The sequence below is a fragment of the Aphelocoma coerulescens genome, chromosome 3 (assembly GCF_041296385.1).
Source record: "Aphelocoma coerulescens isolate FSJ_1873_10779 chromosome 3, UR_Acoe_1.0, whole genome shotgun sequence".
Lineage (NCBI taxonomy): Eukaryota > Metazoa > Chordata > Aves > Passeriformes > Corvidae > Aphelocoma > Aphelocoma coerulescens.
Window position 1 is genome coordinate 100944191 of NC_091016.1, and position 25516 is coordinate 100969706.

General features: G+C 37.8%; 1 protein-coding gene across 3 annotated transcripts in view; it reads right to left on the reverse strand.

The window, feature by feature from the left end:
- Positions 1-5257: 5257 nt before the first annotated feature.
- Positions 5258-25516, reverse strand: part of MLIP (muscular LMNA interacting protein) — a 131505-nt gene continuing 111246 nt past the window's right edge. For all 3 annotated transcript variants that reach the window (XM_069011420.1, XM_069011421.1, XM_069011422.1), the window contains 3 exons: positions 15452-15505; positions 7668-7702; positions 5258-5581 (listed from right to left, as the gene is read on the reverse strand). In XM_069011420.1, coding sequence (XP_068867521.1) covers positions 7676-7702; positions 15452-15505 — 81 coding nt within the window. In that variant the 3' untranslated portion in view covers positions 5258-5581; positions 7668-7675. The remainder of the gene's footprint in view (positions 5582-7667; positions 7703-15451; positions 15506-25516) is intronic.

The window sequence follows — 25516 nt, forward strand, 5'->3', positions numbered from 1 at the left end:
CTTCAGCTCATTTACACAGGAGTTAGATTTCTTTTAAAGGAACACAAAAATCAACTTGTGTTTCTAAGCACCTTTGTTTTCCAACAAAGTTGATACAACCCATTTTTCCCACTTGATGGCTTGTGTTCAAACCTTTAAAAACCCCACAAAACTATTCCATTGTGCTTCAGCAAATGGATTTTTTTTTCAGTATTTTTCCACTGTAAGCCAAGCAGCTCTAACTTCACTGTGTGAAAGCATGCGCTGAATTATCGGTAACAATTCAGGAACAGTTAGACAGGATCCTTTTTCTCTCTTGAAGATTAGCCTATACCAAGCACAACAGGTCTTCTAAGATTTTGAGTTAGGGTCCTAGTCCTAGTTCTAGTCAGCACAGTTAATTGCAAAAGTATATGTCTAGTTCCTCTTTCAGCAGTCTTTGATGTCTACCCTCAAGCTTCAGAAAACACCACACATTTGGCCAAAATTCAAATATTAATACCACTGAATGACTGGTGGAGTAACAAATTAAAAAAAAAAAAAAAAAAGGCATTAAAATAAAAAAAAAGCCAAGAATCTCTTTGAAGCTGATCCAGGATTATTCCATAGCCTTTCTTTCAAAAGTTGTCCTAATTTGTCTGACTGAGCCTACTGGGCATCATAAAAATCTCAGCACCTTCAGAGGAGGGTAGGATAGCAGTGGCTGGCAAGACTCTGGGTGCTGAAGGTGGCTCCCAGGATGGACAGCAGAGCCCATCCCATCAGGCAACCATGACACCTTCCCTTCTCATGGCTGCTGCACTCAGATGGGAACCAAGCCTTGTGCAGGGGGAATTGCAGCACTACGACCTTATGCCAGGAAAATGAAGGGACACCTGACAAGTCAAGGAAGAAACCACGACGCCACACCCCAGGTCAGTCATTTGCCAGGAGGCACAACTCAGCACATCAGAGAATCCGTGTAATTGCTTGTCTCCAGATTAAACTCAGCAATGATACAGTCCATCCCTTTTGTTGAATTCAAATGGAAATTTAACTGGTGACTCCTGGCACAGAATGCATCACTGATTTCTAATGGCCACAATTCTTTATACCTACAACTCTTTTTTATTAATGGTTGCAAGGCAGTAGAAGTTTTCAAAGACAAAATTACTTCAACAAAAATGTTATCCCACAATGTATTCTCTGTACCTTGTACTAATGGCAGAATAGGATTCATTCTCCCAAATTGTGAATGACTAGCTCCTAGATGTGTTTATGCACAGACAAGCTTTGTGTTAAAGTGATTTTCTCACTGTCAATTCAGTCTTTGTATGTTTGGAGCAGGAATGGGGATGCCTTCACCCTTTTGGCAAGAGCCTGGCAGCTCACTGCCGTGGGCTGTTGGTGTGGTAGCAATCAGTGCCACTTTTAATTCAAAATTTCAGGGCTGCCTATCTCAACTCTTATGATGTTAATCCAGGTTACAGGTAACTAAAAATAATGGCCTCTTACGTGAAAAATTTCATCAGCTGTCTGAGTCATGTCACAGTGTGACTTGTTACTCACAGTCTCTGGGACCAGTTCTCCCAATTCATCAGATATTTGAATCAACAGATTTAGGGTTGGAAGTGGAGGAAGAGCAACTGACCCAAATTGTACATGCCAAAGAAATCCCATTCCTCACACACAGAGATTCACACACATGAATGCCCAAGAATTCAGAGTCAACAACTGCAGATAAAAGGAAATTACTTTATGGGTGTTACATATATATGTTGCATAGTATATTACTATGATTAAATGGTTGCTATGCCCTCACAGCCTTTTCACTCTTCCCACCACCGTAACTGACCGTGCCTGTTTCCCACACCAGCTGCATCACTCGGTCAACCTCAAGGAAGCTGGTGCTATCTCATTCTTCTTGCCAGATGTGCTCTTGCATTTTGTCAGGGTCAGCCCACTCTGGGCTCAGCCCAGTGAAGCCTGTGAAGAGTGGGGAGCCCTGTGCATGCCCCAGCACAGCGTCCATGCAGTCATACAGCTGCAGGTGCTCTCCTAAACAGTGCTGCACTAGGACTTACAGAACAGCTAGCAGCAGTCATTGTGGCTCATACGTGAATAGAACCTCTCAAGAAACACAATCAGGCATGGAAATTTTGACAGTGACCCCAATATAGGATGGACCACATGCCACCTTTGTTATGTTGTCAGTGCAGACTATTGTGAACATATTAACCTGTGCATGGCTGCATATAGCTTCAGAGAGGTGATGTTTACTGTGAGTGTGCCAATCCCAAACCTCATCAACCAGTCAGAGGTGAAGGAGACAAGGATTATACTGTATTTCATTGTCAGTAAGAGCTCTCAGAAGGTATTGTGCTGGTGTTGCAAGAAGTTATGCACATACCGGCATTCATCTTAATCGTGTGGTTCTATCTGATCCCACCAGTGAATCTTAGAATCATAGAATCAGTAATTTTGGAAAATACATTTAAGATCACCAAGCCTATCACAGTGTTCTCCACTAAACCATGTCCCCAAGTGCCACATCCACATAGCTATTGAACAGTACCTGGCATGGTGAATCTGCCACTTACCTCAGCAGCCAATTTCAATGCTTGACCACCCTTTCAGTGAAAAAATGTTTTCCTAATGTCCCATCTAAACCTCCCCCAGTACAACTTGAGGCCATTCTCATCACTTACTATTTAGAAGAAGAGACTGATCCCCACCTGGCTACAACCTCCTTTCAGGTATTTGTAGAAAGTGATAAAGTCTCCCCTGAGCCTCCTTTTCTCCAGGCTAAACACCCACAGCTCCATCAGCTGCTTCTCATAAATCGGTATCTTAATCCCCTTAACAGGCTGATCCTCTGTATTGCCTAGTTGCCACTTTCTGATTCTCTGCTTTCAAGGATTTTTTTATACCTTAAGGTACAGATTTTTTTTCCTTTTCTGTCCTTGAGTTGCTACTCCTACCATCCTAACAAAATCCTTCTCTTTGTTTCACTTTTCTCATTATGCATAGTTTTAGCTTGTGAACTCCCAGAGATTTAAGCAATTTTCTCATTAAAACTGAGTCTAGACCACAGAGCTGTGCCATACCAAATCAGGCTTTGGATGCCAGCCAGCTGAACCCTGGGGCCAAGGGCTCTCCTTATTCTGATGCAGCATCCAGATTTTCTCAAGTATGTCACTCTCCAAATACACCTCTTGTGCTGGACACATTTCCCTTCTGACCACTTGGGCCAACTTTCATAAGTCATTTTCTAGGTAGCTTGAGTTGTGGCACATAGCAACAAAAGAAACATCACAAGCATGCATGGGGGGGGGGGGGGCGGGTGGTGAATATAGAGTATCAGACTGCAAGAGAAGTTAAGGCAAAAAGGGGATCAGAAGCCCTCACTAAACATGGGCAGTCGTCTTGATTCTGATGGAAAAGTATTTTACCAGAAAATAATTACTAAAATCAGGGTAAAGGCATCAGAACCTGGACTGAATATATTACACTATTGAATAAGCAGCATCCATTAATTTTCTAGTACTTCAGAAAAAGCAATCACTTTCATGTTGTTTTGCTCTTTATAATCTCTCCTTAAAGTTTTTTTTCTCCTAATACTTTTTCCATTTATTTCCCAGGATAGGGTTTCTACACTGTAATTGTCAATATAATCTCATTTTTCATTTGTAGATGGAAGCTGTTTGAACAAAGAGCAAAACAGTTTCTTAAATTATGCACAGATCAACAAACTCACAACCCCAAAGGTCAACGAAAGGATTTCTCCTTTTTCCTTCCTCTAATCTCAGTAGTTCTTTCTCTTGCTTGTGTTCCTTTCACCTGTGGGCTTCTATCTCATGGGTTAATTTAAGCTTAAAACTAAGCCATGTGAACAATTCTCTCAGCTAGACATGCTAGAATGGATTTGGGCTCTACAAAAATGAAATTCAAGAGGAAAAGAAATTTGGACTTGGAACAAATTCAGTACAAAACAAATGCCTTGAAAAAACATGGGCAGGAAAGCAGATTAAGGCTTTGAGAATTACACAGATCACATGGCTTTAAATATGAATTTTTCCCACTTCAGTGCCTTACTGGAAAGAAGAAATACTATTAGGTCCTTGGTGGGTAGATCTATTACAATTTCTAGAGTATTTTTAACACATTTATAGTTATAGATATGTTTATATGTATGAGTTTTTATCTATTTTTTAAAGTTTTCTATACTTCTTTGTTCTACTTGTATGTGTTGATTTCTCACCCCAAAAACTCTCTCTTGAACTCACTGAAATGCTTTTTCAATTTTTTTTTCCACCACCTGGTCAATAGGTATGCAATTCACAAGGTCTATACCGTTAACTTCTGTTATTTTTCCATTGAGAAAAAATAATACAAAAAACACCACTCTTAAATGTGTAGCAATATTTTCAGAATGTTCTGACAAATTAATATATTACCTAGAGAGAGAGAGAGACTTACTGACTGCTGACCTTTTCTTCTGTTTTCACAGCTCCAGAGTCCAACAACTTAAAAGTAGGCTGGATTGAAGTCACACCAGGTCCAATATGGCAAGAGGCTGAGTAGCCCATGTACTATTCCATTTAAACTGGGTTTAATTTTAATGTTTTTACTTATGGTAGTATTTTATAAAATAGTTCATCACATTAATTTTAATGAAAACAGCAGGGATTCTCATTAAAATATCAGTCTTAATCACAATGCATCAGGAGATAAAATGCTCCTGCACTCTGGGACAGGGCTGCGATGCAAAGGTCCTGAGCACGTTGTCAGAGTCCCCTGTGGGTTGCCTTGTGGTTCAAAGGACCAAGAGGTTGGGGAGAACTCAGTTAACTTATGCCAGCATAGACAACCAGCTTCCTTAGACTTTCATAATGCATTTTCAAAGCAAAACATTTAAGATCCAGGCTTGGAAAACATCCTGTGGTAGCAGCACAAGATCAAAAACCCAGCAGCATAAACTGGAAAGCAGTGTTTCCTCCCGGTGTGCAGGAGAGCAGACGGTAATTCTGCACCTGGCACGGTCAGAAGGGCCATGAATTTTGCATGGCAGGGAAAATTGCTGTGCATGTTCACTGCTGACTGCTGTGGGTGCTGACACAAATGTGAATAATCCCTGGACTACTTCACAAAACACAAGTGTCTGTGTGGCAGCAAAATGTGACCAAGGTTAAGCACGCAGGAGCATTCCTTTCCCAGCAATGATGGCATTTGTTCTCAGCTATCTGAAACCCATGGAGCCAGATTTACAAGAGTAAAAACAAGAATCACAAAAAACACCTTGCAACAAAAATACAGCTTTATTTAATTTCAACGTTTATATTATTTCTAAAGAAAATATGCTGTGTTATATTGGGCATCTCTTAAACCAGCAAGCACTTCAGGAAATGGCATATTCATGTGTGTGTCTCTGGGGTTAATTATGCTAGTACATAGGATTATCTCTTGAAAGAATATTTGATTGTTATTATTGCCTTGCAACTAGCATACAGAAAGCAATTTTTTTTTAAAATGGTGCTTTAAATAAGATTGGTGCTGTGGATTCCTTCTCAATATAGAAACAGGCTTCAAAATATGGTTTTTAGCTCTTGATCCTAATTTGGGGCTGCAAAAGAAGGATTTTGCATGAACACAATTTGTCAAAAATACAGATTAGTAAAATGCATAACACACACTGAGGTCACTTAGTTTTCCTAATTTATACAACCTGAGGATCTGGCTAACAAATAGAATTCATAGTTTCACAGAAAAAAAACCCCAACCCTAAAGATCTATTCAGTCTCCTCCTTTGTGCTCTAGCTGGGGGAGAAGGTGAGAGCTGGCAGACCAAATTTATTTTGTGAGAAGCTTGCCCATCTTTGCAGCAGCCTGAGGTAAACTGCTTTTAAGACTTAAATTTTCACAGAGCTGTAACTATTCAAATTCAAACTAAATCTCTCTCCCTGAAATTTAGACCCATTTCTTTTTCTTCTGCTATCAGGAAAGATGGAAAAGTGACTAATATCCTTTATAATAGTCCATTATGAAGAGACAGAAACTGCTGTGCCTCTCTCTGTCCTTATTTCTTATCTTCTGTGTGAAGACACTGAAGCATTTACATCTTTTCTAAATCTTCCATTTGTTTCCCACATCCTATGCCACTGATTTGGCACTAATAGTGAAAAAAATGAGTAATTATATTCATCATATTATAAGTATTCCTTTCAACCTCTCCCTGAATGCACCACCTCTTCTCAGACTTAGTTTGTCCTCCCCTATAATCCTCATGTTCTCACCTGCAGTATTATTGTCATTCCTTTTCTGTCTTTACCCTTCATATTTCTTTGTATTTTTCTTCAACCAATTGTATCATATTTATTTCAAGCCATTCTTGTAATGTAAGTCAATTTTTTTAATTAAAATCCTGGCTTCCATGCTGCTTGCAAGTCCTCCCAAGTGAGTATTATTTGTAAATTGGGTAAGCCTATTGTCCATGTCATTGAGAAAGTAGTAAATGGCAAAGTTTTATAGTACTAGAGCTACAAGACAGCATTCTGGAAGTCTGTGAGATATTGTCCCACTTCAGCAGCAAATAACTCTTCTCAGAGTCCTGCTTTCCAATCAAGTACATATCTATCTTATATGAGTTTAATTTAGTCCATATCTGCTTTGCTTGCTTATGGATGTCATGTGGGACTACACTGAAGGTACACTGTATAAAACACATCCTTATATCTGCTTTGCTGTCACAGAAGGAAATGAGATCAACTTGATAGGATTTTCTGACGTGTCCCTGTGCAAATAATCTTATCTTCTTACCATTCTCTAGGTGTCTACAAATGTGTTGTTTAATACCTTGTTCCAGTGTCTTGGAAATGCTATTAGGACTGAATTTTCTGTAACTCTTTAGAATTTCCTTTCCTCTTTTGCTTAGATAGAACATTGTGTTTGCCTTTCTCCAGTTTTCTGGGAGCTTACTCATCCTGCTAATCACTAGTGTTTGAGAAATTGCTTAGGTTAAGTATTTTAAGGGTTAATTTCATTAGGCTGTTCTGTCCTGAATATTCCAATTTACCTCAGTATTCCTTCAGGTGTTATTTTCCATTTCTCTCCATGACACTACCCTCAAATTCTTAATAATAATAGAAATAAACTTTTAGTCATAATTAATCTCTTTTCTTGTGAAGACTGAAACAAGGAAAGAGGAAAAAAAAGGCATTCAACATTTCAGCCTTTTCAGTATCACCTATTTGCTGACCTTTCTTGCTAAGTAATACATCAAATCAGCTCTCAAGCACAGTATATTATTTGCAACATGGTATTGTTTAACTCTAGCAAACCACTCATTTAATGGCACTATGTGGTCATGTGCTCAAATATAAAAAAAAATCATTTCCCTAACATCCTTTCACAATCTAATTTCAGACTATACCTCAGTTTCTTCCAACTGTTTGATTGCATCCCACTTAGAATTAATTCTATTGTGACTTTATTCTGTCATGCTAAGAACTGGAATTATTCTGCATTGGTAATTATTGATAGAAAATCATTCACCAAACATAACCATCTTATTATCAAAACACTGAATTTTGTACCTAAAACATCCTATCATCTTTTTAAACAAAATGATAAAAATTTGATAAAGTGACACCAAAGTAGTTACATATTCAAATTGTGACTGTAATCAAGTTAGAAAAAATAGTAATACTCACCATCATATCTAAACAGAACCTCTTTCATTGGAAACCTATAGAAAAATGAAAAAAAAAAAAAAAGGTGAAAACAAAGTGAAGAGGAGAATAGAAACTACAATATGTTATGCAGGAACAGTTGTAAAAACTGATGGACAACTTCATACAGCAATTTTCTCTTTTTTTTAATCACTGGTTTGCTGCACTCTTAATTTATAACTCTGCTTACTGAACCAGGAATGATTTTTCATGCATTGACATGCTTCAGGAAGTCTTCTGCACACAGCAAATTTCAACAGAGAAACATCACCCTGACAAAGTGCACATCAGAGGACATTTCAGACTCATTGGTTTTCCACTTTCCCCTTCTTTTTTGAACCTCATGCTGGGAGGACAGAGCATGTGGCTGCCTTTGCATTCACGTGACATAGGTGTCGCTTTCTTCCACCTTAGCAAGGATTCTGCCACAGTCTCCTAGAATAGCCTGGCACCCAAACCAAGGAGTAGGATAGACTACAGGCTGGACCGATAACCACCTGGTCTAAAAAGATAGTATTCAACAGTTCAAGATCTCTGTTCCAGGTGGTATTTCAGAGGATGCTAGGGTGACATCTCCATCAGAGATCTGAAAAGCTTGTATGTCCAGGAAGTCTGTGGATGCTCCTAATTTGGAGGGGCAAGAGAGACTGATATGCTACGGGTATGGCTCCATTCTGGAGGACTTTGCCAGACTCGAGGAACAGACCAGCAGAAGATTCTTGAACAAAGGCAAATACAAAATCCTGCCTGGGGCAGGGGACAAGGAGGGAAGGAGGAAGTGATTAACCCATGCAATGGCACAGGCCAGTGACTGACTGACTGCTACTGGCCTGTAGCAGCTCTGCCAAGAAGGACATGAAGTCTAGCTGACACCATGCTGAGTGTGCATCAGTCCAGCCTTGTTGTGATGAAGGATAACCCCATATACACTTGCGTTAATTAGAGCATAGCCAGCAGGTTGAAGGAAATTATTCCCCTCTGCTGGGCACTAGGGAGGCTGCATCCGGAATGTAGTTTCCATTTTTGAGCCCTCACAAGAAAAACAGTTTTTTGCTTTGTCAAGCAAGCAGAGAAAGCCAATGGACGACTACCAGGATGGTTGCAAGTGTTTGTTGATTTGATTTCTGGGAAAGATGTGTGACAGATGAGGGGTGGCTACAGACAGCACTTCTTTAACCTAAAGCGTAGACTAAGGGGTGTCGGCATCTCCCCCCAGTCGCCATGTAGCCCTGGGAGAGGGGCCCTGAGGGAAGGCACAGGGTTTCCCTAACCCCTGGTCAGCCTCATTCCCCGTTGGCTGTTTTGTGTTCCCCTGCACAGGCAAGGACCCTCAGGTCCCATGATTGCAGCAGTTCCTCGGCAGAGCCCCAGCCATGTGGCTGGAGAAATAAACATCTCTGAAACATCTATCAAGAATTGGTCTATATATATTTCTTTTCCACGGCCTCTTTGTTTGATACATCATATTACAGAATCCCCACTATAGCAAAGGGGTATCTATTTTCCTTTTCCAGTTATTTAAGAAGGGTTTAATGACAGCTCAGATTTGCATGGTGAAAGAAAACAAGGCAGCAAGTGGGGAAATTTTAATTAGCTGTAAGGAAAAATATTTTATATTGTAAGAGTGGTCAAACACTACAGCTAATTTTAATCTGATTCTATGATTCTAATTACTTATGCATTACTTAAATATTGAATCATTTTAAAAAGCCTTCTTCGGCCTACAACTATGTTTTGACTACCTATTCAGGGCAAGTTCTTTTCCTTCAAAACTGTTTCTCAGTAGTCCTGCCATTCTTTAAACAGGACCAATAACAACAGCTGTTTCTTAATGCCAGGCATAATTAGATTTAAATTGTACTTTGAATAACATACTGATATTTCAAACTTTATCATTCTTATATTTCTACCCTCTCAGAATTTTTAATGTAAACTTATAAAATGAATATGTTTACAGTAATTATTTTTATGCAATCACCCTACAAATAAAATTCTATAAATGTGTATATGGCTTTTTTCTTGTTAAAGCATGGTGACCTAATATGCCCTTTCAAGTTAGTAGGCTATAACTGAAAATTTTTACTTAAAACAAGGAGATATAATTGAAGCTGACCAAAAGTTTTGCCCAAATACCTGTTGCAATATAAACTTCCTGTTGTACATATAAAATCTTTAAAAAAAAAATTGAAAACATTGTTTAGCTATAAAATAAATAGAAATTTTATCTGCTGATATTTAAAATTTTTATTTGAGAATTTAGAAGTGTGCATTGTTTGGACCTGCCTTTCTATTTATAAGACTCAGAAGGCTACAGCTTACTGTTCCCTTTCAGTGGCCCATCCAATTTAGAAGTTAAAGAATTTGTCACAGCTAACACCTGAAAATCTTACTCCTTTACTAAAAGCAGTAGTTATTCCTACTTTTAATGTTCATTTGCAGGGTCATTAAATTTTCAGCTAAACGAACTGTTATAAGGATATGGAGAGAGCTTAGTGTTGCAGTCCTTGGCTTGGTCAAAATAAACTAAGGGCAGTGAGACCACTACTCCAGAGAGGAACGGGCAGCAATGTTCTGCCATACCAGTCAACACCAGCTCTCCACTGTCTGGGGAACAAGGCTGCAAACTTAATCAAGATTGGAAGCAAAAAGTGAATAGTACATCCATGATGTGACACATGAAGAGCCCATGTTTCTGTCTCCTAAGAAAGCACATGGAACAACACAGTCTTTTTCCCCAAAACATCTGGAAAGATCTGTCCCAGCACCAAATGGAAAAAGAAGGTGCTTGCATAAAGTTGATGTTTGAGCGGGAGTGTTTCCAGTAGAGTTCCCTCCACTTCTGTTAGGTATCTACTACACCCCTGTCCTTGCTTTGACAAGTTGGAATCTTCTTTACAAGTTGAAAAGGTATGCACAGCATGCACAAGCTGAATCATTACAGAATAATTCAGGGCCCAGTGAGGAGGGCGTTTAACTGGAAGAACACCACTTTGCTGTGATAATGCCATTTAGATTCGAGCTTTTGTTTAAAGTAAAACCCTTTATATAAATTCTTTAGTACAAGGACACTTTCATAAAATTGGTACATTTTCCTCTTATATGTAGAATCTATCAATGATTAATTGATACTATTGTTGACTTCTGAGCAGGAACACTCCTTAAGTAAATAAAGACTAAGAGCAGTGTATAACAGAACTTTGAACCTTATTGACATTTTCACAGAATTTCAAATTTCAAAAACTTTTGCTGCTTTGCACAAAAGACAGTCAGTGAAATCCTGTTGCCAGTGAAGTCAATAGAATCAGCTTTTTCTCATGGGATCTTTTTATGAATGTTGACTTTAGAAATGCTATTGATTTCTCAAGTAAATATTGCAGATCTTTCATGAATAACAAACAGATAAAACGGAGTGATGAGTCAGCTGCAGCAAAAGATTACATGGACCTAAAGTAATTGTATTAGTAACTAATTTGTCATTTATTAGTAATTGTAATTGTAGACTTGGGATTTTTCAAATCATAGATGAATAAGGGTAATGAGGACATACTTTTAGCCCCTGCACACAGTGGGTTTTTTTCAGATTTTAGAGGTACATATGCCCCCTGTTCTCTCTAAAGGTTCTGACTCAATAAAATTCTGAGAATGATTATAATACCATTCACACATTACAGCCTGGGCAAACACTAGCTTTACTTGAAAGGAAGACAGTAGGTACCAGAAATTATTGGCATGCTGCTTGGTTAGGTTTCAAAGAGTATCCTTCAGACCTCCTCCATTTAACATGCACTGGTTGTAAAGAAGGATTTCACAAGGAGGAGAATGTCACTTATTTATTTTCTTGCTTTCACAAGGATTTCACAGGTCTTACTTAGTGCAGGCTGTTACAGAATGACACTAAAATTACACAAATAATAGAATGCTATTCTTCTGAATACAAAGGTAACTCCTTTTTTATTATTATTTTTATTTCCAGTGAATATTTTGCTTTCAGGTAAACAATACTAATTACTAAGGAGAAACTAGCAGCACATTCCCCTCATTTCCTCTCTCGCTCCTTCCTAGAGATCAAGGAGGTGTTCACCTTTCACAGAGCATCTGCCCATCCATTTGTTTTTTTTGAATTGCACAAATCACACTGACTTTCTCATATTGAGGGAGAAACATTGCAGGAGAAGTTAAGTATGAGCCAACATATAATTTTAGATAAAGAGGGCAGATAATAATTTAGATAATAGAGCACAGTGATCTAAGGGTCTTATGATAGCAGTAAGAGTAATATTGGGCTTATGACTTGGCAGATTTTTTTTGTAATCAGTTCATCATCCAAACAGAATTCACTGATAAAAAAAAGACATTTTAAATTCGGTGGAGATTTGTGGGTTATGTAAACTCATAAGGTGTAAATTCGGTATAAACTGTTCCTAGAGTCAAGATAGGTACCTAAATACAAAGGAATAATGCAGGTGCCTGAAAGATGTTGTGGTTTTAAAAATCATCAACCAAGACCTACCTCGCTTTTTTTAATGCACTGGAAAAGGAGAGCATTATAACATACAATTCTGAAAACCCAACCACATAAAAGAGAAAATTGTGAAAATGTGTTTGTTTTTCAGAGCCAGGTCAACAACAACTTATCTCCAAGAAGCCTCAGGGCAGCTAAGAAGACTGTCCCAAATATCTTGAGCAGCTTCTAGTTCTGTGTTGCTCTCCTGTCTGTCTCCAAGACAGAATAAATGTTGATCTCCTTCTGGGTATCAGTGCTGTATACTTCCACTTCCAGCAATAGATCTCAAGGGAAACAGACGCCTTTGTTCAGTCCTTCTTGACTGAGAATAAGAAAGGGGGGTCATCTCTAGATGCATTTGTGTCTTCTCTGCCACCCATTAAACATACAGAGATCGCTCAGCCTTCACGTGGCCAGTGTGGTGTGCCCTGGTCACCTCCTCCTGCTAAAAATGAGATTAAAAACTGGGGAAAACATTAGATCATTTGCTCTGTACAAGTGAGTTGAATATTTCTATGAAGAACATTTTCTTTGATTTGTAATAGAGGAAATAGTAAATGTGTCATCTCTTGATGTCACTTCCTGAGCAGCTTGTGGTGAGCCTAGCACAATTCTTCCTGATGTATCTACATGGACTGGAGTTCACCTGCAGAGTCATAGTTGCAAAATACACATTAGTGACAGGCCCCAGGGGAACAGCACAAATAGTCAGCTTGCTCAGCTGTACAAAATGGTATCTGACACTTTTTTGGACCCTAAAGCATATTACTTGCCTCTAGCTAATGCCATTATAAGTCATCCAGTAAGACGCAATCAAAGGAAATACAAAGCATACTGATAACAGCACTTATAAATCTTCTTCTTTCCCATTGATTGTCCTTGGTCCTTATAAATGCAACCACAATTTCATCAGATATAGTTGTTCTACAGGTCATGGTACAAATTCTCCCACTGCTGTAGTACATTTAAGCTTTTTAATAAATTGGTTGATAGAAATTCTGTTCAAAGTGCTTCTTTAAAATATAAGCAAACTTTTAGAAGACAGTTCTATATATTTTACCTGTCTTGGAACAGACCAAGTTGGCCTCTAACCAAAGGAATTTTGCACTTTTGTTGTGTCTGACATTACTATGTCAGTACAAGGTTCTTCACTTTCTGAACTGATCTTAATAATGCATCAGTTGAATTATGTGTCTTGTTTCTTAGAGAATTCTCTTTGAAAATATCTGTCTTTCCATTAGATCTGCAAAATTCTCCCTCAGTGTGCAAACTATAAAGCAGAAAGATGAGAGACAAGGATCTAGCTGTTTGCCTCCCTCTATCTTATTTTCAAATACAGGAAAATCATCTGCATCATCAGAGGCTGCAGATATATACATGCACACTTATACAAATACACAAATATACATATATGTGTATATTTACATGTTTTAGAGTTCCTGGTGTATTGCAAATCTGCTTAATCTCAAAACAAATTTACCCTCAGAACTATGCAGTCCCTCTCACTGCCTTCTAATGATATATCATTACTTCAGTAATGTTTCAGAAACTTTACAGCAGAGATGGAAAAAAACAACCTATCTGAGAAGATCTGCCAGGTATTTGTGGTCTAACTTCATTTTGTGAGGGCATTTTGGGTCTTTCTTTGAATAGTTCCACAGCAGATACTGTAACAACCTGCTTTTGAGAGAATCAAGAAGTGGCTCCTGGGAGGCAGAGGAAAGGGGATTGATAGTGTAGAAACAAGCAGGAATGTCAAAGGCAAGGAACTAAGGAGGAGATTTGGAAGGCTGTGATGGAGATTCAAACAAAAAGATACATGAAATAGCTCTAAGTCTCTGACACCCTGCACAGGGAGCCCAGGGATGCCCATGAGACTAAGAGGCTACGGTTGTGCCTGTATACTCCTGGTGTAGAACAGCAGTCTGTTATCAACCCAACAAGTGAGATATCAACCTCTTTTCATTTTTATCTTTTTTCCCCTTATTTTTTAAGTGGAAACTGAGATAAACTGTGAAGATATATTGATACATTTTCAACAAACTCAGAATTCAGGCAAATCCTCCACTTCCAAAATGTGAAGGGCTTGACCCCAAAACTCCCACAATATTTTTCAGAACAAAAAATAATTTACTCATTGGTAGAAATTATTGGCAAACATCCATTTCATTTATTCAAATTATCATGATGCTGCTTTTAGACAAACTAGAATCTAATTTTATGATAAGAAATTAAAAATAAACTGTTTATAAATATGTAATTATCATTCCTATCTGTATTTCTAAATTCATTAAAAAACTAGTGAAATAATTATGAGCATGCACCTGGTAAAAGAGGTCTCAGTAGTAAAAAATTCATTCTTGTGTCATAAACATTCTCATGCTGCTATTATTGGTAGTAAGTTATGCCTTCTTAGGTGAATTTCTAAAATAGTATTGAAAATGTCCTGTAATGCATGATGTTCTATGACATTTCAAAGCCAGAGTAAAGAATATGATAGTTAATTGAATTACATGTTTATTCCAACATTGAGGCTATAATTCAGCTTCATGCTCATAACCTTGTTGGAAAAAGAGGACTTGCCAGTGCCTGCTGAATCTTTTCAATTTTCTGTATGCTCTGTCTCAAGAGAAAATTGATAATGACTAATAGATTGCTTCTGCTCTCACTGTCTAGGGTGGTAACCACTCTGGTTCTAGAGTTTAGATATATAAATGTCATAGGGAATTGGCCACTGAATTTAGACTTTAAGAAAATTTTTATCCTTCTTCAAAGTCAAATAAAATTGGCACTGAATTTTGATACTGGACAAACTTGAACTACATTTGATGTTTTCTTGACTGTCTTTTGTGCAATTCTCAATAACTAATTATCCTAAGTGCTTCTGGTACCTGTTGTAGTATTTGGGATTTAAAACAGGAGCTATATTAGTGACTGAAAACAGTGGAAGGTGTTATTTAAATATGGCTGCATAATTTAACCATTCCCACTTTCTAACATCCCAACAGCACATATCAGGAACCTGAAGCATAAATGTTAGTGTTATTTCAAATTCACATAAGCAATACAGGCAGCAAAACAACTGTCAATTTTTTTCTTCACTGACCATTGAGAACAAATAATGTTTATGTGGTCTCTGCATTGGATTAAAGCAGGTTTGGAAGCTCAGCACATTTTTACTGATCAACTCTATATGAGCTATGCAAATAAAAGATAAAGCTAGCATGCAAATGCTTAAACCCATTAAATGTCAACTGATTACCTCCTTGGAGACGAGTGTCTCATTTTCTGGAATAGGCACCATGGGATGACTGGGCTGCCGAGACAAGATGTCACAGGTTGGAGAGAACATGAGGTTAAAAACAGGAAAAAAGAATTCATTAGCAGTTCAATTTCTATATAAAATACCACTAAAATTTAAAATTAAAGCAAATACCCTCAGACATACAAAGGATAGCAAGGCAATGAGATCTAATTTGTGTTCAGTGGACTCTTACTACTCCTCATCTGTACGAAAATCTATTTCAAGGTGTGGTCTGTTTTCTGTTATATTATATTCCCATAATTAAAAGCTTGGGGAAGGGATAAATCCCTTTTGAATTTCAAAGAGGCATCTCAAGTAAAAATCACAGCAGGAGCACCAGTTTATGATACATTTAGTATGAGACAATGCACATAAAGTTATTTAAAACTGCAACCATATTTCTGTCACTTTGACTATCTGTCTTCTCATATCTCCTCCAAAAGAGCTTTCCTTAATCTGAAATTTCATAGACCTAAATCATACAAACATTTCACTAAAAAATGCTGTGTAACAGTAATTAGTATGTGCAGAATACTGGTTTCAATCTTTGTAACTTTCCAGTGTTTTGAATATTATATATCTTGCATTTGAGTAATAAAGTTTGATGGCTGTGACTCAAGTCAAGAACCATACCAACTTCAATGAGATTTTAATTAGAATGCAGGTAAATAGATCAGCTGGAGCCTATAAAGCCAAGGTTAAGATCGTAAGCTTGTGACATTTTCTTATAGGCTGACACAGAGACATCATCTTTAAAGAAAAGGTTGCTGAAAGTTCTGGGATTTGGGTATTTAGGATTCTCCAAAAACAAGATTGGAAGAAGCCTGCTATTTTCAGTGTATCAAAGGCATTAATTTGTTTTGGCATTTAGATCAAATATTAAATAAAAAAATTATCTGCTGCTTAAAAATATTGCTCTTCTAAGAAAATTGATTTTTACACTGTGCTTTTTGAGAAGCAAAACTATCTGCTAGACTGGCCCTGTACACAAAGAAATATACTGAAGTGGAATACGCTCTAATTTTCTGCAATTACTTTATGGATGTGCTATGTATTTCTCTCTTCCTTTGGAAATTTGCCCTGATTCCTTTCCAGGGAAGAAGGAATCTACTTTAGCAACAACAGAATTTTTGAACCATTTAACTTCTTTTTTTTTTTTTTGTGATTATTATTCCCAAAAATGAAAAGGCGAGGGAATAACTTTAGGCAACAAATTTATTTATTTATTCAATAGATTTCTACGAAGGAATAAATTTAGGCAAAAGAGGGGTAAGGAAGGGATAAGGTGCCTAGACTCTCTCAGTGGCAACATCCCTCCCTCTGACACTCACATGGCTCCCAATGTCAATCAGGCAGCTGCCAAGGCATCCCCCAGACCTCACACCACCCCCTGCTGCAGCACACACAGGAGGTGTTGGATGGTCTGTGTGGGAGACAGAACTCCTGTTTCCAAACCAAACATCCCATGATTACCAAGGCTGGGCAATCCTTGATGATACACAGGTACAAAGTTCTAGCAACACCTGTGGTATCTTGGCAAGTGTATTCCATTGAAATAAACCCCAGAGTTGAGATAGTCATTGCCTTATCAGAATGTGGCCCATCTGTATCCCAGCCAAAGTTTGGAGGGTCAACCACAAAGAGAAGGAGGAAAGAATTGTTCATATTCTCTTCATTTTCTGATGTACAGCTAAGCCCTCTAAGAAGAATTGTCCACTACTCACTAGAAAGGTTACCTAGCCAGGCAGTGATCTGAGAATGAAGCAGCTCTTTTTCTCAAATTGCACAGAGAGCAAATAAATGAAAAATGCACTTCTATTGTATTGTCTCATCCTGGTCTTTCTTGCCAAGTATTCATTGCCTGTCCTGTTAACCTGAAATGCCCCTCTGAGTCATGATTCTGCCTTACCCTTTTTCTTGAATATGAGGTCTCATGTCCCTCCTTAGACCAGACAAAATTACCTTTTTTGGTCCAAGAAATATATTTGTTTCCCTTATTTTGATAGCACCCTCTTTTCAAACTAAAGAGACAAACTGTGTGACAGTCTCCACAGAGAAAAAAATTATTTCTATTTTCTGAGCAGACATTTAATATTGATTATTTTGGAGAGTTTTAATTGAAAGAAGGTAAGGAATTCACTAATTAATAATGAAGAAAAGAAGTTAGTTAACAGTATACAGTTCTCTCTGTTTCCACAAGGCTTCTCTGACCTAAAACCCTTGAAGTTACCATAGAAGAGTCTATACATTCTACTCGTCAGGTGAGTCTAGACTTAAGGAATTCACATATGGCTCATTTATAAAGAACTTTAAGCAGTACTTTAGTGAATAAGGAACATATATGCCTAGTGTTGAACTCTTTATCTGCTGAAATAACATTTAGTCTTGCAGGTCCCTGAAAGGAAGGTGTTGGGTTCTTCCCTGGAATCATACAATTCTGCCTCTGCCAGCAGCAAAGGAAACAAATGCCTTGGCAGGGTGACTTCATCCTAAAGAAATGGAGGCCAATTATCTGTGTTATTTCCATCAAGTGTCAGTGCAAACCAAAATGTGTCTGTCTTGCTGTAGAAAATGTCCCATACTGTCCTGAGTTTAACCAAGAGGCTATAGAGTCTTATTCTTTCCTTTCTGAGTTTTCCTTAAAACTATGATTTTTGGTGTTCTTGAATGCACACCACACTGACAACTTAAAAGTACCAGAACATGAAGTAGCCAGAATGAGGCTGGATTAGCCCTTTCTTACTAGACACTGTGTGCCTACCACCCCTCAGAGTCATATAGGAATGTGCTTGTGTCCACCAGATCTGGGGTGTGAATGCAACTAGGATATTTGTACTTTTTATGGGTGTGTAGTCTCAGTGAGACCTCATCAAACTGTCAGCAGCATTCTTTCATCTTCAGGTCAAAGCAGCTGACAAGAAGTTCTACCTCCTATGCAAATGTGAAGATTGTGTCTGTTGATGATGGGAGATTAATATTTCTTTTATAATTTCTACTCGTTTCCTTTGACAAAGTTACAAAATTCTGCATTACTCTTACAAGATTAATCAATAATATTTGACTTTTCCAGACATTACTCAGATTTCTCATAATGTGACATTTTTTCTTTATTATTTCTAAGAACAATGGAGGAGCAAACTAGACGAATCTGCATTTATGGCTGCAAAATTATACTGAGGAGAGCAGAGTATTTTTAAAATATATAAGTATTAGCAGCATGTAACTTCAAAGAGAAATTATATACCTGCCCAAAATAACTTCTTACAGACTTAGACAAGGCTTGGAAAGAGGTGATTCTATAATATCTTCATTAGACCTTTGCTCATTTAGTTCTGTAATCAGCAAGATATATTTGCCTTTAAAAGGTCAGTTCATCTTTATTGTGCTATGAATCACAGCTGCCTCTGAACTAATATAAAGCTTTCTGAATTGTTCTCAGTGTAAGATATTTTTCATAAATCTAAGTTGCTCTCTGGAGGCTCTTCAACCTTTGCTAATTGAGGCACCAGTTTAAAACTGGAAACAGTGAGAGATAACATACATAAGAAATAAGAGTATTTCAACTATAGTTGCCAGAGAACATTCACATTTACACTACTCTGTCAAGTCTTTAATCACCTTTGAAAATAAATTAGGTACTCTAGACCCTTATTAAACATGGACACATGCTTTCACAATAGGGAAAAATGACTGATTTCTCAAAGACTAAAAACATTTCTTTAAACACGCAAAACAAACAAACATTTTTATAAAACTGTTTTATGTCTCTCCACTTTATCTGAGTGATAATGAACATTAAATACTTGGTACCAATAAATGGTAAAACACCCACAACAGCAGAACTTTCAACTAAGGGGAAAGAAAATAATATAATGTAAATGGGCAATTTATGATTATAATGTCTCTAGTCTCTTTGAAATGATACAGTATAAAATCTATTTCAAAGTTTCAGTTGTTAAGCACTGAATTCTTTTGCATCTTGTACCTCTATGGAAACAAAAGGTAAAGTAGAAATAGTGATCACAATACAGATTTACAATGTGCCTTCAGACTTATGCAGTAAAACATCGTGACAGACTTGCAAATCCTTCTTATACACTACTGTAGCTGTGCATTTTTATTTTGAAGATTTCAAAACTCTTTCCAGGTACTGATAAATACCTGCAAAAAAGAAACAACTCACACAAACATGGTTTCCTGACAGGTTCCTACCAGACACAGGCCTGAAGGACACCAGACTGTGGTGAGACTGAGAGATTTGAATCTAAATAGAATGAATCATAGAGCCATAGAAAGGTTTGGGCTGGAAGGGACCGTAAAAATCACCTAGCTCCAACCCCTTTGCCATGGGCAGAAACACCTTCTACTAAACCAGCTTGCTCAAATCCCCAGCCAGCTTGGCCTTGGACACTTCCAGGGATGGGGCAACCACAGCTTCTCTGGACAACCCAATACCAGAGAATGCTAGAGGCTGGAAGAGTTACAGGGCTTTGCAGCAAGGATTCCTTATCTGTAAGTGGAGTGGGAGGGAGATGCATGCAAGTCCAGCAGTGCAGTTTTCCTTGGGCTGCTTTTTCCCAGACCAAGTTTAACTTCACATGCAGGACCAGTCTGTGATGGATTTGACTGAAGATTTTCTGCCAAAATTATTTTTCAATGAAAAATACTAGCAAAATAAAAAAAAAAAAAAAGAAGAAGCTTCAAAATAGCAAAATATTTGGATTTCTCTTGCAAATTTTTGCTATTAATTTAGAAAATTAAAATGAAGTATTCAATTGCAAGAAAACCCATCTGTAACTAGAATATTGTGTTGTCTGTCTTGGATGTTACATGTTGGATCACTTCCATAAAATATTAAAATGCATTTCACTATCCACTTTGTGGCAATCATGTTAAGAGCCTCTGTTTTCTGCTGTGGGCTAATGAAGTGCTGCAGTTCCTTGCAGGGCTAATTTCACTATTGGGGATTATGGGAGCTAGTGGCCAGCAAGGATTTCAGACCCATAATGAAGACTTGAGGCATGAGAACCACAACCTACACATTCACAGGGTAAGGCAGCAGAGACAAGTCTCTTCTAATCACATGGATTAGAACTATCTGCTTTGAGATAGTTCATGTAATCCAAAGGATGCATATTGGTTTCTGGAGTATTTAAATGTTTTCAAAATTTAATGTGTATTGGACAGAAAATGTCATAATTTCCAATAACACAATTATTTGAAATTTACCTCAACATATTGACTGTAAACTATTTATGGACTCATGGAAATTGAGTAATTGCTTAGAATTGATGATACTTCCTGGCCCAAGGAAGGAGCTCATTTCTCATTGAATGAAAACACCCAAAGAACTCTAACTGCTTTCCAAGTGACACTGTGAAATGAACTGGATTTAATTTTCAGAGCTGACTTTCCCCCACACATTTTCTTACCAAATTACCTGCAAAACTGAAAAAGCCCAGTTTCCTGAGCAAGCTTCTGATGCAAGAGCGATCTTTTACCTTAGCTACTTTAAATCCAAACCAGAAACTTTGAATAAATCTTCAAGAGTGCACATCTGTAATTGCCACCTATTATATAAAAATTTGCATTCAGATCATATTCTACCCATAATATAACTACTAAAATTATAGCTAGTACTTAACTGAGAAAAAGAGAAAGCTAGTTCACAACACCTCTGTCAATCAGTAAATTCTGACTTCTTGAATTCAAGCTCTGAGTACATTCTTGGAATTTCACCAGAACTAGTTATATTTTATGCTTTTATCCAACATAATTAAAACTGGAGTGAATTAAGACCATATTTCAGAGTATACATTACACAAACATTTGCAATAAAAGTTCCGTGAACTCTAATTTGCCCTTTAAATTATAAAGTTTCCAAAGGTCTATCAGCTAACTGTTTACTTTTTCTTGATACCTGAGAAGTGTTTTTAAAAACCTAAAAAGCAGTGGGAAATTGCATAGAAACACATGTGTTCCGTGAGCCCTAAGATACAAATTTCTATATAGATATAGGTGTTTTGGGATAGTTTCCATCAATTATGATTTTCTTTTTTCCTTCAGGCCTTGCTTTTTCACTATATTCAGTAAAAAGTGTACAAGTATAATTTTTGTTTCTCATACAGGTTTCACACATGCCAAATCTTGTTTGATATTCTTCACTCATTTACATATTTCTGCTAATGCTGTTAATACCAGCCTTTACCTCTGGGTTGCTTCTGTTCTCAGAAGCAAGTTGCTAGCCAGGGCCAGAATTTCTATTATATTTGGGAATGTTTATTGTATAAAAAATGTCTGACTGAAATCCACTATGCAGAAGACTAGATGCCATCACCCCTGAAAGCCAGATATAAGGATGAACTCAAATTTTTATTATGTAGACACTTATTTGGTGCTTAAGACTGGTTTAATCTGTCCCAGCAGAGACAGCCTGTATAAAAGTAAAGGCAGAAAGAAACAGAGGTGGCTGTAACTGTGTTCCAAGAGGAAACTTTAACACTCCTGGGTGTGTTCACTGGGAAGAACATTTTGGTTTCTAAGCATAAAAGTCCCTGCTGGAGCTTGATCCCATGCATCGTGCATGTTTTCTAAATGAACAGAAGCACACCAAAGAAATGCCAGGGTCCTATCATCAACAGCTTCTCCTACTGGAAATAGGACAGAAAGGCTCTCAAACTTGTCTAACTTACCCAGGCCAAAAGCAGTGACACAGTAATCAATTCCTTTCTCTTTCTTTGGAAAAGCTGTCTCAAGAGAAATGGGTAGCAGAATTCATTCCAGGTGGTGCCAGACTTAGGACACCTTCCATGTTAAGTGCATGTTCCTGGGTCTCCTGTTGAGCCTAAGATACCTTCAAGCTCTGTTGCTAACTCAATGGCTTTGAAGAAAGCAACTGATTATTTTTAGAAAATTATGATCTTTCTAAAAAGTGCTTCAAGAGAAATGCCTTTCTTTACAGATGAGCTGAGCAGGAACTCTACACATATTTTCTGAAGGTATTATCAAACTAAGTCACATGTGATAGGAATGTCATCTAAATATTATATCATTAAAATAAATCATTAAGCCGAAGAAATGCCATAAAATAATACACAAAGAAGACACAGCAATATTAAGCATTAATATTTTCCCAACAGGGAGGTCCAATTTGTAGCACAGCACTAATGAACTGAGTTGTTTACCTCTGATATTTTTTTCTACACCAAAGCAATTTTTCTGGATCACAGATAGTGGATTGATCTACCACAATACACCTACACAAGTGCAACATTTAAATATCAAAGTTCAAAAGAGAGAAAGAAACTGTCTTCTAGAAAATAAAAGCTTCTGGGATGATGTCTGGGAGAAAAGTGCTTTTCCATGGCAACCTTGAAAGGCTGCTGTATTCACAGAATGTCAATTCCCACTATGCTACTATTAATCAAATACAAACTCCAATGAGTAGGAGATTGGATGATGAAGTAAACACCATTGATTTCATTTAAAAAATAATAAAGATTCACTTTAAATATTCTGCTTACCTCTGAGCCTGGAGACCTGCAAGTGATTATGAAAAGTTGACACTTTCAGCATGATTACATTTAGTGATTTCAAGAAAATTCCATTTAGGCCCAGGAAAAAAACTTAAATTGGCTTGAGCACAAAGCTGGACACTAAAGAGAACTTGTCCTCTGCTACTGTTGTAAGTAATGCCTGACCTGGCAGAAATGGTAATTTTCTCACACCTCTTGCAAAAAGGCAGTTCCCTCCAATCCATTTTCAAAGGCTATGCTGCTAAATATTTAACAAACAGGGAGATTTTCACAGGGGTGTTCATAAATCGTGTATTCAGCCCTTGCTGACAGAAAGAAAAGGCAGTTTGAAAGTCACTAGGGACCTAGAAGCTGAGGGAGATACACCCACTCATTTCTTGCCTCTTTGCTTGGGCAAGTCACTCCTTTCTCCTTCAAAATGACAGCTGGTTTTCTAAAATCTAGTGCTCTCTGCCCTGACAGATATTTACATCGACCGTGCCTCCTGTAAATCATAGAATCTTAGAACAGCACAGATTGGAAGGGCCCAGCCTTTGTGGGAAAGAGAGCCTGGGTGAGGTTACCTAGCACCCTGTCCAAACACATCTAGAACCCCTAGAACACCTGTGGTGGGGACTCTACCACATCCCTAGGGAGCTTGTTCCAGTGACTGGTCCCTCTCACTATAAAAAAATCTTTTGTATAACAAGATGAAACCTCTCCTACTGCTAGTTGAACCTATTGTCCCTTGTCTTCTCCATGTGGCTCCAGGAGAAGAGAAAGCCTCTGTCTTCTCTGTAACTATTTTTTAATACTGGGATCTTGTGAGGAGGTCCTTCCTTAGCATTCTCTTCTCCAGGGAGAAAAGACTTCTTCAGTCTTTCCTCATAGCAGAGGTTCTCCTTCTCAGCCCTTTGATCATATTTGTGGCCCTTCTTTGGACTCTCACCAGCCAGTCTGCATCTTTTTTGAATTTTGGAGACCAGAACTGGACACAGTATCCCAGGTGCAGGGTTGTGCTCTTCCACCCTACACAGTGCCCCCTTAAAGGCTGGAGGGATTCCCATCAGAAGAATGCTTTGGAGTAAACCACAGAGCTACACGTTTCCTCAGGCTCTCCATCACTGCAATACTTGTATATAACTCCTTTTTCCTGAGTTGTTTTGTTGCAATCCAAAGGAAAAGGAGCTTTCTTAATAATGAAACTTTTAATTCATGTAATTATTCAAGTCCAAGGAGTTTAAATAAGAGCAGCAGCACCTGGTGGCTGGGCAATAGAGTAGGGAAGGAGAGGACAAGTGAGATAACAAGGCAAGTAGACACAGAATCAGCTCACTTAAATGGGCAACATTTTTACTTCAGAAGCAGCCTGCCCACAGACTGAGGAAAGAGACACATCTTGGTTCCCACTGCCTCCTCCTATCAAAGCTTAAAACCACATAGCGAAATTATGTGGGACACAGGTTATGGATTTCATCAATTTGAACAGTATTAATCCACAAAAATTGCCAGGTCTATCTTTCAGCTTCATCTGTGTAATTTCATCATCTATAGAGATTCAGGTACTTCAAAAAAACCAATCTGGCACCAAGTCAAGCCCACCTAAACAACACCACAGTGCCCTTCCATTAAGCATTTCAGATCAAGACAGCTGATATTATCTTAGATCTCGAGGCAATAAATGAAGTGATCCTGGTTTTTAGGACCTCACCATATCCAGTCTCCTTAATATGACACAGGTGATCATTTTGGTTGTTTCCATTTCCCATTTCTGAGGGAACACTTGTTTAAGGTATTTTTTTAACAAAAGTGCAGGTGGAGAATACCTTCATTCACTGTGACCTCCTGCCCCTTTTCAATACTGTACTTATAACATACTAAGAATGGTTTTAAGAATTTATAGGAGCATGTTTTGCCCTCTAGTGGAAGGTGAAGCAAACACAACATGTAATTACAAACATTCATAGATTGACCATGTGGACACTGACCACGTGTTTACTGGGTGGCTGGAGAGCCAGCAAGTGAGCCACTCCATATTATTCCTTATCCTAAGGGGTGAGAAATGAAGAGGGGAAAGTCCAGGGAATTTACAGAGAAAATAGTCCAGGTTTAGTAGAGAACAGAAAAAAATTCCCATGCTGTCAGGATGTTGTTCACAGAATTAGTCTAACTCTTTGAAATTTCAACACCTTTTACTGTATCTGCTGTGCTATGTTTTCTGCTACTGCAAGTATTTATGACAATAAATTAAATAATTGCTTTTTAAAAACATTAATATTAATATTAATATCTCAGGCTTTAGTTGGGTGGTACAGGAAATAACAGGCAGATATTGTAAGCAATTTTATCAGCATATACTGATTCAAATGTTAAATATTGATCATGTAAACAAAATCAAAATTAGTCTTCCTTTGATTATCAAAAAAAGTTAATATTATAGACCAAAACAGAAGGATTAAAAAATTCTAATTGACGAATATTTGCTTTTGGGGTAAAAAAATCTCAGTTT